Below are 15,200 nucleotides of genomic sequence, written 5' to 3' on the forward strand. Positions count from 1 at the left end.
ATATCAATAATTCAGTTCAGCTACTGTGCTGGACATATACACCATGTGATTCATAAGGAGTTCCATCTTAACATTATTAGTCATACAACTGAGAAGGAAAGCAAATGATACTTAATATTTACTCACAGACCTATTCAAAAGGGTTCCAAAGGAAGACACTGTCTCTGGATTACTGTGATTGTTATCATATGTTACTATTTATTTGTGTAATTTAGAAACTTAAATGCTGCAACGATTTTAAATATGGTGATTCATTTTAACAATGAAATGTATTAGTTACATCCATTTATTCAAAAGCCTCTGAAAAATAATGATTTGCAGAAGCATGTTTGTATGAAAGTTACTTACGTTAATAAGAAGAAACAAAAATGCATGGATTCAATGGGAAGCCTAGCTAATCCAGCAATCTGTTGCATAGGGGCAACCAAATGCCTTCTGGAAGCCTCTAAATAGGACCTGAAGAACCGCACTGTCCTGCTTTGTTTCCCAAGCAAATCATATCCATAAACTCATCTGATTCCTGCACCACATCAGCTACTGTGGTTTGTTTAATTCTGGCAATGTGTTATCAGAATCAAGCCACTGTTATTTATGATTATCTTGTTGTGAAACTCATTTTGATGTATAGTTCGCTCAATAAAATATAATTAAATAAACTGTGGTTTAGAATGCTTTTGAACTTTGCCACTGCTCCAATAAGATAAAGGTAAAGGTTGCCCTTGCACATATATGCTAGTCGTTCAAGACTCTAGGGGGCGGTGCTCCTCTCCATTTCAAAGCCGAAGAGCCAGCTCTGTCCAAAGACGTCTCTGTGGTCATGTGGCCGGCATGACTAAATGCCAAAGGCGCATGGAAAACTGTTACCTTCCCACCAAGGTAGTCCCTATTTTTCTACTTGCATTTTTTACATGCTTTCAAACTGCTAGGTTGGGAAAAGCTGAGACAAGTAACAGGAGCTCACTCCGTTATGTGGTGATAGGGATTCGAACCACTGAACTGCCAACCTTTCTGATCGACAAGCTCAGGGTCTTAGCCATTAAACTACTACGTTAATACTGCTCTAATACTGAAGAACAAAACACAGTCTTCATCACTGGTAGCTAATGATAACCGTATCATTTATAAATTTCTCTAATGTTTTTTGAGTCAATTAAGTTGAGAATGTCTTTTTTTCTTTGATTTCATACATGACACAGTTCATACTAGGCTTAATTGTACTATTAAAATAAATGAACATAAAATTTACTTGGGAATTAGTTTCACTGCATCCAGTGCTTTTTACTCTCAGATGATTATTAAGATTATACAGTCTCATTCCTGATGTAGATAGCACCTGGTTGCAACTCCATAATTTTTCTTTTGGATTATGCTATTGCTGCAAAGAGCAGTCATACCATGCCAGCTGCTTTGAGGAATTATGGATAGGTGCCATGTGAGCATCCCATGTACTCCAAAATACTCTTTTATCTTTAAATCAAAAGGGTTACGCCTATAACTTCATTGAGCAGGGGCTTACAGATCAAATTGCTTATCAGCAAGTTATGAATATATGTGAATAAGAATTCCAATTTGTAATTATATATACATATAGTCCTTAATATACAACCATTTGTTTAACAAGGGTTCAGAGGGAGTTACAACCTGTTACAACTGTCCCACCACCCCCAAAAGCACATGATTGTGAAATGGGCACTTGGCAACCGGTTTGCAATGTGATCCGTTGCAATATCCTGCAGCCACATAATTATGATTGGGACCTTCCCAGTAAAGTCAATGAGGGAAGCAGATTCACTTAACAACTCCACAAGTCTTAAAGTTCCCAAGTTTGGACACCCCTGATTTAATGGCTACAGTAAATGATCATAAAATTGGGTGGTGGTGTAATGACTCACTTAATGAGTGCATTACTTAATGACTAAAATTCCAATCCAAACTATGGTTATAAATTGAGGACTACCTGTATGTGGGGGTATTTTTGGCCTAGAGAAGAGACATTAGGTTTTGTCCCAAAATATTGCTGATTATTAATGTTATCTATTGTATTTTTGCTACATAATGGATACCATTTGAGTTGTGCCCTTAAAACATCAGATTACATTGCTGAGTAATATTGAAAAAAGTTAAAATTATGTTTTTGTAAAAACAAAATGTACACACAAAAAGAAAATGAAACTTGGACCTATATGTATACATCTATGTATAGATTATATGTACAGACAAGTATTTATAGGACCAAGTTTTATTTCCTTTTTTTTCAGTTCATTTTTCACATCTTTTTAATCAAAGCAAAACAAACAAACAAACAAACCCTGATATATGAGCCATCTTTGAAACGAAATTTCAATGACAATCTGTCACAAGATCTCTATTTGTCCTTGCATTTACAGGAGGCCAACCTGGGTGCCTTCTTGATTTCATCACTTTCATTTTAGTGATCAGGGATTCTGAAAACTAGAGACAAAAACAACTTGAACCATGTGACCACTTATAGTTTATGGTAATATCCGGGTTTATAAATTTTATTGAACCCAACCCAAACAAACCATGCTACAGTTTGGAGAGATTGTGAGCCTGACTTTTTGATCTTCCACCTGGCCACTTTATACACCTAATGAAGAGAAGCAGTAAAGTAAGTGTCATAGTGTCCCACCGGTCATGTTTACGGGGCACACGGAACACCACCAACTAGCCAGCTACATTTTAATCTGACTGTGCAAACTTTACGATTCTCTGTATCAATCAATGTCAACATTGGGCAAACATTTTTACACTAACCAAGGGTAAGACTGTCAGGTGGGCAGAGCAACTGCGTTCAGATACAGCTTGTCCCCAGTTCAATTCCTAGAATTATTGCCTGTATCCCTATTAGTTTTACTTAATTAGGAGCGAGATCTAGTGAATTCACGGGGACTTACTTCAGAATTGAATTGACCCTTCAGGAAGTGTTGTCTTTTAAGATGCCTCCCCACTCACCCACCCACCCACCCACCCAACTATCTCCCTGCGTGCGTCTTTTCGTTAAGCAGGTGCTATCTCGTAGTTGCCGTTTTGGAAAGGCAAAACTGTCTATATTGTTTTTTAATTATTATTTTGTAACGCGGAAGGGTGGCGCGCGCGCTCTCTCTCTCTCTCTCTCACACACATCCTGAAGTGACTTTCAGGCTCACCCACATACCACGTAGGCTGGTGGGGAGGGGAAAGAAAAAGGGAGAAGCCAGTCAGAACAACCGGAGGAGGAGGGCATGTGCAACGTTTGGGACTCTCCAAGTGGTGGAAGGAGAGGCCGAAGGAGGCGGCAGCCTGAGAATTTCTGAGGGCTCACACAGGCCTCTCTGGCTGGGCAGCGGGGAGAAGCGAGAGCCGGGGAACGCGCGCGCGTGGGTGGAAACGCCGACCTAACCCCGCGCTTGTCTCGCAATTAGGGTCGCGGAGCAATAAAGCCCCCCTCTTTTCTTCTAAACCCCCCCTCTCACCCACCCACCTCCGCTAGCCCTGCCTTCTCCTTCCCTCCGTGGCGGCTAGTCTCTGCTGGCCCTGCCCACGTTTCCCTCTTTCCCTCCCCCCCGCGGTCATGTGTTGCCTTTTTTTTGTTGTTTGCAGTGGAAACAATTTCGCCGCCTTCTAGCACCTCCGACCCAAACCGCTACTCGCTCAGACGGGGGGGCTGGAGGGGGTGGGGGGGAGAGAAAAGGAAGGGGAGACGACGGCTGGAGCGTTGAGGCGAAGCAAAGAGGGGCGGCGGGGTGGAAGGGGGGTGAAACTGCAGTAGGGTCCCATGCTCGCCTCGGATTTCCTTTTCGGCTCTGGGCTCCCCTCGCTCTTTCCCTTCGGCCACATTGTTGGCTTCAGGCTGGGGGAGGAAGCAATGCCTTGTTCAATCGGATGAAAAGTTTGCATAATGATCAAGGGAAAGGCGGCAGGGAAAATCTAGAACTCATCCAGGACAGGTAAGTTTAGATTTTTTTTAACATACGTGTGTGTGTGTGTATGTGCGCGCGCGCGCGTGTTTAGTATATATGGTCGGGGCGTTTTGTCTTCTGCTTTCTGGGTAGACTCTCTTTTCATTTCAATCGTAATTCCTTCGCTGGGAAGATTGCGTAAGATTCTCTGCATTGGAATCGAAAGAAGGGGGGCAAAAAAAAAAGCACAAGAGACGAGAAAAAGGTGAATTGGGCGCAAGACGCAGTAAAATCAGTTCGGAATGTCTAAAAACAACTTCCTGTTCGTCTTGGAAATAAGGGGATGTAAATTCTCCCTTCGTCAGGTGAAGCGGGTCGAGCCGAGTTTGCAGGCACGAACGTAATTTTGTTATAAAGCAGCAAATAAGGACCTTTGACGAATAGAGTTGGCATTGTGTTTTAAAGTTGGGGGGGGGTGGAGTTTGAGGACGAACTCAACCTTTACAACATTTGTAATCATTTTTTTGCGACAGTGATTGCTTCCAGTTGCTTCCTGTAGTTTGGGGGAGCATTTCTCTCTTAAGTTTTAAAATCCCATCGTTATTGTTTTTTTTAACAAGTAGAATGAGCTTCAGCATTAAGACAGCACGTTTTTGAAATGATTTTTACAGAAAGAGAGCGTAAGCTTTTTGGGGAGGGGGCGCGTATATATGATGGCGTGGTGTAAAAGAAGATAGGCCGATGCAAAAGGTTTTAAGATATCTGTCCAGCGTTGAAGGTATGTTCGCTGCAAATGGCACTGTATAGACATAAAGTGCAGTTTTCTAGTCGCCTAGCAACGCTATTGATTGATTTGAATCCCAACCAATCAGCGGCCTCCTTCTCCCCTTCAAATGTTTTTGACAAGTACAGTCAGTAGGGAGTGTAGGCAAAGTGCAGTCTCCCTGACTGCTCTCTTCTTCACTTAAAAATATTGGCCTGTTGTTTTATTATTTCTTTAAATATACATGCGTTCAAATGTAGCTTTCAAATATAGGTCACATATGTAAGTTATTTGGAGAAAGAGTAATAGTAATTAGTAATTCTTCCTTTTTGTGTATTGTGTCAGTTTTACAACTCTAAATATTAAAAACTGGCTCTGCTCAAGCAGCAATAACGTTCATATTTCACACACTGGTGTCAAATTCTGAGGGCCTCTGGTAGAGTTACCTCTACAAAATATTTGTTGCCAATTTGTATATAATTGTTTGGTTAGAATTCTTCAGCCTCCATGTATTTTGTTAATTAGAAATGGCAGGCAGGTTATTCCTTTGAGATGGAGTTCAGCTGAGGAAAACTCAGCTGTGTTTCTAAAACTTATTTTGCGGTATACTTTTTTCCTTCATGTAAATCTAAACTAGAATGTCTCTTTTCCATAATTCATATTAAGTTATGAAATTGTCTGCTATTGTTTCAACTGAAATGCTGCAAACATGTTCTCGAAACGGTCCAGTTAGGTCTACACTACTCTGGATACACTAGAAATACTTAAGCATTTCTTTTGCATCACTTCTGGAAACTTATCCTTGTGCACATGAAAGAGGCACTTCTTATAGTTTCCAAGCTGTTGATGTTGAAATGTAAATGGTATAATGCACATTTTTTTAAAAAAAATCTCTCCTTCAGCCATGCACAATATTTCTCATTAATTTATATTTTTCAATGATTATTATTAGAATCCATGAGAGATTTCCAGCATGATCAGAAGTGTGTCCTGTGGCATTCAGTGGCTTTTACTCTACATAAATATAAATAAAACCACATGTTTAAAACATGTAGTAAAGTGGTTGTGGCTATTAATCCAAACATAAATTGTTTGGTGGGTTATAATTTTAATTAACTTAGAGCATGTTGAAAACCATGAAGTTGACCCCGTATCTATAGAATTGGAAAGAGTTGCCAGTCTAACATAAGCTTTTAGAAAGAAGTCCCTAGTTTTTGTGTGAAAATAGATGGTATTATATAGTCCTTTGGGGGAATGCTGGCAAGTAAGCAAATTAAACTGAAAGAGAGCAGCATGTTGTCATAGCAACAGAGCAATTAAATTATGTTGTCAGCCATGATATAATTTTCCTATTTAAAAGCTTGCTCATGGGATATAAGTTCTCTGTACTGAATGCATTTGGCTACATTGCTTTCAACTAAGGGCGGCGAGATTAATGTTTTAGGGATACACGTTGCAGTAATCTCCCTTACTTCCATAACAGTGTCTTCACTAGGTAGCATTTCTTCACACTGAAACAGCATTGTGAAGAAAAACAGCATTGAAAACCCTTATTGAGCAATGTTTACGGGTATTCTCACTACTTCTCCCCCTTCTTTCAAATGAGAGATATGTAGCTTCCAATTTTGTAATTTTCAAGAACATTTTAATCACATTTTTGTTAATTGTTGAACTTTGTTTTAAGTGTTATCAATACATTTTCTCATTGGTAGCAATGATATGATATAGATTCACTTAACTTTTTTCAACTATTTTAATATTTTCCTTCAACTTCAGCTTCATTTTTATTCAACCTTTATCTCCAAGAATCTTGGGATTTTTGTGTTTTTTCTTCAACTCCCCTTAATGACCTCTTATGTAGTTATAATTTTTCTAATGTTTTGAAACATCTTAACAACATCAAGCCTTTTACATAGGTTTTTGACATGTCATATTAAATTATTGTGAAGTTTTTACATTGAAGATGTTTCTAATAATTTTTCATTTTTTAAAAAATAAATTCAACGGCTGAGTGTTGTTTAAGCTCAAAATCTTCCCCAAAGAGTTTCTCCTAAGAAGTTTTAGAAATGGTATATGCTGAAGGCATTACATTGAGGAAAGCCTGGTTATATGTTTATATAAAAATGTTGCATGCATTATATAGGGGCTAACCATTTAAATCTTCATGTAATGCACTAACACTATATTAATAAAATATGCTGATCATAATTGTAATTGATATAAATAAAAGAAAATATTCTAGAAAAGTCGCACAAAGGTAAAAGGCTTGAATGAAGCTCAGATATGAAACTAATTGATAACTCTTTTGTCAATAGTACAGAAATGTTTTGATATTGCTTCTGTAGATTGATTTTTTCAGTGTCCACATCTAACATGCAACTTTAGGTTTTCTAGTTGGTCTCCTATTATTTTAATTTAGAGATCCTTTATAGTGAAGTGGGAACATGCTTGAACTTTGATTATATTTGTGGCATACGTGTCAAACTGCCAAAACAGACCAATGTCATGGAATTTTGCATGTGGCATAAATACAACTAACACAAGCAACTTAGCCTATACTTTCTTTATCTTACTATAAACCAGTATGTAAAAGCCTTGATTGACCAAAGCCATGATGTGGCATGGTGGTCAGTATCTTGGGGATGACAATAACATATGGAATACTGATTGAAGATAGATGAAATAATGAATAATTGTTAATCAACTTGTTTCAGATAAAGTGTAAATGGCTTAAGATGTGGCTTTGATTACTTAATCTTGATAGCAGAATTCAGGTTTAATTAATGTTTTTCATACTTTCTCAAATATTTCTCTAAAATATCAGATAGTCAGGCAATTTATTTGTACACATTTTCTAGTTTTGGTGCCTTTTGCTTTTTAAAATGTAATGTAGCCTGATCTATTTTTGCATACTATTCTCTGAGCCCAGTATAGCAACATCAGTATCTACTGATCTATGTATGACATCACTATTCATGCTTTCTTCTAAGTCACGCTTGTCACATTCATTGTTTACTGTAATTTCAGCTAAATTTGTCATTGTGGGGCTGAATTCTTTTTCTGTATATGCATCTTTTCTCTGCTTCTCTAACTTGTATTTAGATCACTAAAACTTAATACTGAATGCATACCACAGATTTTATTGCAATTTCTTTGGGAAGCTGAGTGAATGCTTGGTTGTAAATGTATGTGTGTGTGTAAACATGGAGTTTTGCCTGTTTGTGTATTTAGCCAAAGTTACAGAGGCTATAATTATAATGTGGCTGTGTTCACATTGGGAGTGAAACAGCTGAAATTAACATGAAGCAACTGGTCTTAAGCTCTCAATTTTGTATGCTTATTACAAACAATAACCGTTATTATGACCAGTGATATTGGAGTCCATATGATGTGCTAGTTCGGGAGAAAATACAATTGATAGCATTTGCTTATTTCTCAAATTCATGAATAAAGCATGATGATTTTTAAAAGGGTTTAAAAATCAACCTATTTTTGTTGTTCATAGGCAGAAAATGTATTTCAAAAAATACAATAATGTTTATTGCAAAAATTAAAATTCCATTGTTGTGTGGGAGGATGCATAGCCACTAGACTTTTTAAAAGGCCATAATACAGACTAGGAAAAGTTGCTTGAATGTCATTTTCTTTTTATCTACCTAACCCTTTTTTGTGTATTTTATTAGGAGCCTCCGACTAAATGGGTCCAGTTATGCCTCCTAGTAAGAAGCCAGAGGGCGCAGGAATTACCATTTCCAGTGGGCTGAGCCAGTGTTACACAGATGGTGACCTATCAAAAACTCTACAAGATGAGGAGGACTTAGACTTTTCTTTGCCTACTCTTCGACTGGAAAAAGATCCTATAGAAGATGAAGAACTTACTAATTTGAATTGGTTACATGAGAGTAAGAACTTGCTGAAAAGTTTTGGGGACTCGGTCTTAAGAAGTGTTAGCCCAGTTCAAGACCTGGATGATGATACCCCTCCATCTCCTGCTCATGCTGACATGCCCTATGATGCCAAGCAGAACCCTAACTGTAAACCACCTTATTCATTTAGCTGCCTCATATTTATGGCCATTGAGGACTCTCCAAACAAGCGGCTTCCTGTGAAGGATATATACAACTGGATTTTGGAACACTTCCCTTATTTTGCAAATGCTCCTACTGGATGGAAAAATTCTGTGAGGCATAATCTGTCATTAAATAAATGTTTTAAGAAAGTGGACAAAGACAGAAGTCAGGTGAGGCTGGAATAATGTCTGTAAAATCCATTTAGTCTTCTAATCTTTATTACTACTTTGGGTTTTGGGATGTTTTTTTTTTCTAGTTAAAATGGATCAAGCAATCCTATGTTTTCTCTTTCCCCTCTCTCAGTATTGCTCCATGCAGTTGAAGAAATAGTATTTGATCTCAAGTGGTTCATTCATAAAACATTGCATTTTTTGTCTAGACAGCTATAAGATATTGTTTGTATAAATATGTAGTATGCATTTTAAAATTCCATGTTATACGATACCAATATAGGCTATTTTGTTTTACTGGTGATTTTTAGACATACCAGGTGCATGTAATCACATAGAATGAGTTGAATACCGTATTTCCCCGAAAATATGACAGGGTCTTATATTTTTTATATTTTTTGACCCACAAAATATGGCCTTGGGCTTATTAAAAGGGAGGGCTTATTATTTTTGGGTTGCCGGGCGGCTGCTCCCTTGCGACTGGGTTCCTGAAGAGCCGGGCACATCCACAGGGTCGAATGGCTGTGTTGCGCTGTCACAGAGGCAACACAGCAGCCATGAGGTGACCAAGCTTGCGAGCAGCCGCCCAGCAACCCCTCTTTCCAGCCGGGTATAGTGCCGCTGACCGACCTTGCAGTAGCCGGAAGACACCAAGCAACGCGACGGCCTGTTCACCGCCCTCCGCCTCCGTGGCTCGGTGCCTTCCGAATGCCCCTAGGTGAGTGAATGGGGCTCTGCATGGCTGGAGAGGGGGGTTGCGCAGTGGCTTTTCCGTTCCCCGCTCGTGCGAAGGGCACCTCGGCTACTGGCGCCGCCCGCCGCCTGTTTTTTTTTCCAAAGCACGGAGGACGGATGTCGCTCTGGGAGTACGCTCTATAGTTGTGGGTTGCAGATCATACAACCATAGTGCGTACTCCCAGAGCGACATCCGTCCTCCATGCTTTGAAAAAAAAACCCAGGCGGGCGGCGCCAGCAGTGGAGGTGCCCTTCGTGCGAGCGGGGAGCGGAAACGCCACTGTGTAACCTCCCTCTCCAGCCATGCAGAGCCCCATTCACTCACCTAGGGACATTTCGAAGGTACTGAGCCGCGGGAGGCGGAGGGCGGCGAACAGGCGCTCGCGCTGCTTGGTGCCTTCCAGGTACTGCTAGGTTGGTCAGCGGCGCTGTACCCGGCTGGAAAGGGTGGTTGCCGGGCGGCTGCTCGCAAGCTTGGTCACCTCATGGCTGCTGTGTTGCTGCTGTGACAGCACAACACAGCCATTCGACCCTGTGGCTGTGCCCGGCTCTTCAGGAGCCCGCTCACAGAGAGCAGCTGCCCAGCAACCCACCTTCTTCAGCTGGGCACAGTGCCACTGACCGACCTAGAGGTACCCTGAAAGCACCAAGCAACGCAAGCGCCTTTGCCCCTACCTCATTCCCACGGCTTGGCACCTTCGGGATACCGCTAGGTCAGCGAGCAGTGCTCTGCCTGGCTGGAGGGGGGGTTGTCCGGGGAGCTATTTTTGGGGGTGGGCTTTTATTTTTGCCCACGCGAAAAATGTGGCAAGGCTTTAGCTTCAGGACAGGTTGTATTTTCGGGAAAACATGGTGCTATGCTTGGCTTTTTATACATCTCTGCAGTTTTTGCTTCTCTTCCACTTTAATTGAATGTGAAGAAATTTATTTCTTATGTCTAGTGTTGCATGCGCAGCAGACCTTTGCAGTCTTACAGTTTTTTGTTTATTACAAAACAGTAATTTTATCGTATTTCCATTAAGATTTTATATGAATATTTCATCTGCTGTAACTTTGGTTTATTTTGGGTTGCTTCCATGCAAGGAACTGGTGAGATCTGTATCTTAAATTCAGTGAAATTCACAGATTGACCCATGGGGAAAAAAATCTAGGAATCAAAGAATATGTTTTTGGCTTGGTTTTTTGCTTGCTTAAATTTGGACTGGGTATTTGAACTGAGGAAAAGTGAAAGTCTTAAGTTTTGTCAAACAAAAACAAAAGCACTCTGAGTTAAGATAAATAGCTTATATACAGATTTTCCATCCAGGATTGCATTTTACAGAAGATGTTTCCATGGACTTAGTCTTTCTGGTCAGTATTTTATCACTGGCAGCAGATCTGCAGGTTTAAGCACCTGCTGCCTAATAGTTTGCACTAAAGAAGCAAAAATTGAATGTAGGACCATCTTTATACCAAGCTTGTTCTCTCTGATTGGAGAATGATCTCTTGCCATTGCTTTAGTTGTTGAATTATATCATCTAGCCTTTTATTGAATCTGTTATGATCTAAATCTTCTTGTAGCTGTTTCTGAGACAAACCAGTATTTCTATTAGATGGTATCTCTTGTTGATAAAATGTGGAAGTTGAGATTAAGAGTGATTTGAGGGATGTTTGTATCTTGCACAGCTGTGTTAGAAGCAACACATGAATGATATTTGTGCAATACACATGGTGTTACTATGATTGATGCCTCCTTTCTATCAAATCTAATGTATTTTTGACTTTCTGTGACACACAGCAGTTAAAAGTCTTAAAGTGCATGCATATATATATATATATATATATATATATATATATATATATTTGTGTGTGTGTATGTATGTATGTATGTATGTATGTATGTATGTATGTATGTGTGTATGTGTGTTACAACCCCTGGTATGCCCAAATATGGGAGGGAGCTCATTTATTTATCAGCACAAATACAACACACACACACACACACACACACACATATATAGTGTGTATACATAATATACACACACACTTTTCTTTCTCCATAACCTAGTGAGTTATTGTTAACCCTGTTTGACGAAAAGACATTTGATATTCAACAGGCTGAAGCAAATGTAGATTATTTTGAGCATTCTGTTGGATGTGTGGGTGTGTATGTGTGTAAATATCAGAAGAAAGGAATAATGTTAAGTATAACACATTACTTTTCAGATGTTTTTCTTTCAACCATTTTGCTGTTGACTTTCTGTATTCTTGCCCCACTTTCCTTTGGGATCAAGCAACCAGATACTCTTATTTCTGTTGTGTTAACGTCTCTTCCAGCTGTTTATAGTCTCCTACAAACTGATGAAGGTTTTAAAAATGTGATATTAAGTTATAAGTGGAGTGGATGTAGTGCCTTAAAAATCAAGGTGATTTAGTCATGATATGAATTGTTAGGAAAAAATAAAGAATACCTTTAAATCAAGATTCTAGTTTGCACTTTCAATATTTCTTTTAAAAGATTCATTGCGGTTGCTAGTTGTGTTTTGATTGTTTTTATATCTAAATAAAAATACATACTCTGGTTATGTTCACATGTTACACTGAAGTAAACTGAACCAAAAACCAATCAACCATATCTTAGCCTAGTATCCCAAAATAGGACAAATTCATTTGTTGTCAAGTTTTAGAAAACTGAAGTGAGTAAACTATGGTTAGGTTAACCAGTATAAAATATATTGTACAAATATATATCCTCTGTTAAAAAAAAAGCATGTAGTTAGTCTGTGACTCATAACCAAAATTTGTGCTCCATTATGGTCATGGGTTGTAATAGTAAGTTGAGGCATCATGTGATTGAACTGAATTTTATGACTCTTTTTATGATGTTCGTAAAGCAATTCACTGTTGGTAATTGGTTAAGTGAATCACATCATTAGGGGAATCCAGCATATACAGTGGGTACTTTTTGTCATGTTTCTGCTGGAAAATGGCAAAAAGTCTCAAGTTGTGTCACAAGACTGTTGGTTGCTGTAGTCAGTTGTAAATGTGTATGGTTGCTAAGCGCCTAAATGCAGTCATGTCATGTGGGTGTGTGTCTGATAGTCACTTTCAAGGATAGGCAATAAGTAGCTGTTTTGAAATCTAGCCTAACTTTGAATGGTCATGATGCAACTATAAATTGAGGACTATTTATCTGTACAACACATTCCATATAGATAGTGTTATTTAGGCCATGAAACAGTTCTGTTTCTCCAAGGGATGGGAATGGTTGCCCTACAAGTTCTAGGATTCTAAGCAACATTGTCTATGTTAGATGGGATATGAGTTTGAGGACTTCTAGTTAAACTCAAATATAAAGTATTGGCTTGGGAACATTATGTTACAATCAACTTACATCAACAAACAATGTATTCATTTTTAGGCCAAGAACCTAGATTTTCTTTTTTTTTAAATGCTATTAGTTACTACAGTGCTAAGGTGCTAGTAATCCCAGTTCATAAATTGAAGACCAAACAAATTGCAGAACTCATTTAATTAGCATTCATAAAATAAGAATGTATGGCCTCAGTGACAATATGCCTTGATACTTTTACATTTACATTACCAATGTTTGTCTTTTTACTAAGCTTTGAAAAATACTTTTCCATACTTGGAAGAAAATAGAAATATTCTCATTCTAAATAGACATTTACAATGATTTGTTTAGCAAACATTTGAAGTTACAATGGCATTGAAAAAGTTCCCCCATGGTCATATGATCAATATTTGGATGGTTGGAACTGATTCATATTTATGACATTTGCAGTGTCCCAGGATCATGTGATTACCTTTTGCAATCTTTTGCAACCTTTTGACAAAGTCCATGGGGAAGCCAGATTCATGTAACAACTATGTTACTAACTTGACGACTGCAGTGATTCACTTAACAAATGTTTCGGTAAAAATGGAGCAAAACTCACTTAACAAATGTCTCGCTTAGCAACTTGAATTTTGGGCTCAGTTGTGATTGTAAATCGAGGACTATCTATACTATGAATGATTCCATTATGAAGTCTAATTTCCATGATGTTATAATGGATGTAAGATGTTATACAACCGTATCTTATGCATTTACGTTGTCTTTGAATATTTTTCTGTTAGTCATTGTGCGAAATAAGGTAGTTGAGAAAAATAAAAAAGAGTAACAATTTTATGAAATCCTTCCTTATGAGTAAAGTTTACCTAAAGGCAACATATGCCACTAGATTTTACACTGGATTTTCCTTTACTTCTTTATATACTTCTTGACTTTTATAACATTTGTAGTGGTAAAATGGTTAATCTTTTTATCCAGAGTTGTTATTTCCCTAACTGCCTTGTTTTATTTTTGTTGCAAAGTGTAATTTGAAAACAGGTTTATCTTTATTCAGAATTTGAGCCATGTAATTCCTAAAATAGAAGCTTATAATTTGATTTTGGCATGTCTAAAGATTTTTTTAACATGCAACTCAAAACTTCTCTAAAATAATAATAATAAAGCAAAACCTAGCCTGGATTAAGTTATACATAACACTCAAAATCTCTTTAGCATTTGAATTATTTTTTTTCTTTTTTCTTTTCTTTTAAAGTTTTTATTCTTTTGGCAGTTCAGACTCAGTTTTGTTCAACTGAAACTTTTCAGTAATTTAATGTTCTGTTGAAATTCATTAGAACTTTCTGTTTCAGAAAGAGCAAATTGAGGTACACAAAAATTAAATGGGAAACAAATGCTCATTTAATTTAGACTTCTCTTTATAATTTGTCTTATTATCCTGAGTATCTGTATTCGTATGCACTTTGATGGCTATAAAACATTTGGGATGCTGCAAGAGCTGGTGCAGCGAGGAGCTTTTTTAAAGCAAACTCTAGAAAATGGCTTTCATTAACCTTGATTTTCAGAGAATAGGATGTTTCTGCTTGTCTTTTTCCTGTTCGATTTGTTCCAAAGAGTTTAAGGATATTTCCAGTAGAACAGAAGTGGGAGGCAAGCTATAGCAGAAAGGAAAAATTTCTAGAATCAAGAACACCCCCGCCCCCTTGCTCAAGCATCTTTTATTTATCCTTTGTCAATCCTGATGTTTGATCCAAATGTTTTAAGGAACTCTAAGAATATTGGTTTGCCTTTTTGATATATTTGAGTGCAACAAGTTATATTAAACCTAAGGTTTAGCTTTACGGGGATAGGCAGAACTGTTAAAAGTGAGCAGGCTATGAGAGTTTTTAAATTGTCTATAGATTCAGTCTCTACTTAAACAGCAAGAAAAAAATCTCACAGAACTGATCTGGAAGGGAAAACAGATTGAATTGTGAATAGCAAAAGTTACAAAAGAAGAGTAAGTGGATAAGCATATGAATAAGTTTGGTCTACCATGAATTAAGCCAGATAGGATATTTTCAATACAGCCTGTTACACAGCTGTAGTCTCATGCCTTTCTGATAGTTGCCTTTAAAGAAAAGGAAGTTGCTATCACTGCTTAGAGTGTTGCTTACTCCTCTCCAGTGGAGTTCCCCAATGGGGAAGCAACTAACCTATCAACTCCAGTGATTCACTTAACAAATGTCTCAT

At 38.1% G+C, this 15,200-nt stretch overlaps 1 protein-coding gene across 5 annotated transcripts in view; it reads left to right on the top strand.

The window, feature by feature from the left end:
• The first annotated feature begins 2,516 nt into the window (after positions 1–2,516).
• FOXN3 (forkhead box N3) overlaps positions 2,517–15,200 on the top strand; it is a 184,692-nt gene continuing 172,008 nt past the window's right edge. For 3 of the 5 annotated variants that reach the window (XM_081936930.1, XM_081936933.1, XM_081936934.1), the window contains exons 1-2: positions 3,213–3,947; positions 8,346–8,902. In XM_081936930.1, the coding sequence (XP_081793056.1) occupies positions 8,360–8,902 (543 nt within the window). In that variant the 5' untranslated portion in view covers positions 3,213–3,947; positions 8,346–8,359. Of the gene's footprint in view, positions 2,630–3,212; positions 3,948–4,021; positions 4,165–8,345; positions 8,903–15,200 lie in introns of those variants that run through there. The other 2 variants (XM_081936931.1, XM_081936932.1) reach the window with 2 other exon arrangements.

This window comes from Natrix helvetica, assembly GCF_964273705.1.
Source record: "Natrix helvetica genome assembly, chromosome: 1".
NCBI classification, from domain to species: Eukaryota; Metazoa; Chordata; class Lepidosauria; order Squamata; family Natricidae; genus Natrix; species Natrix helvetica.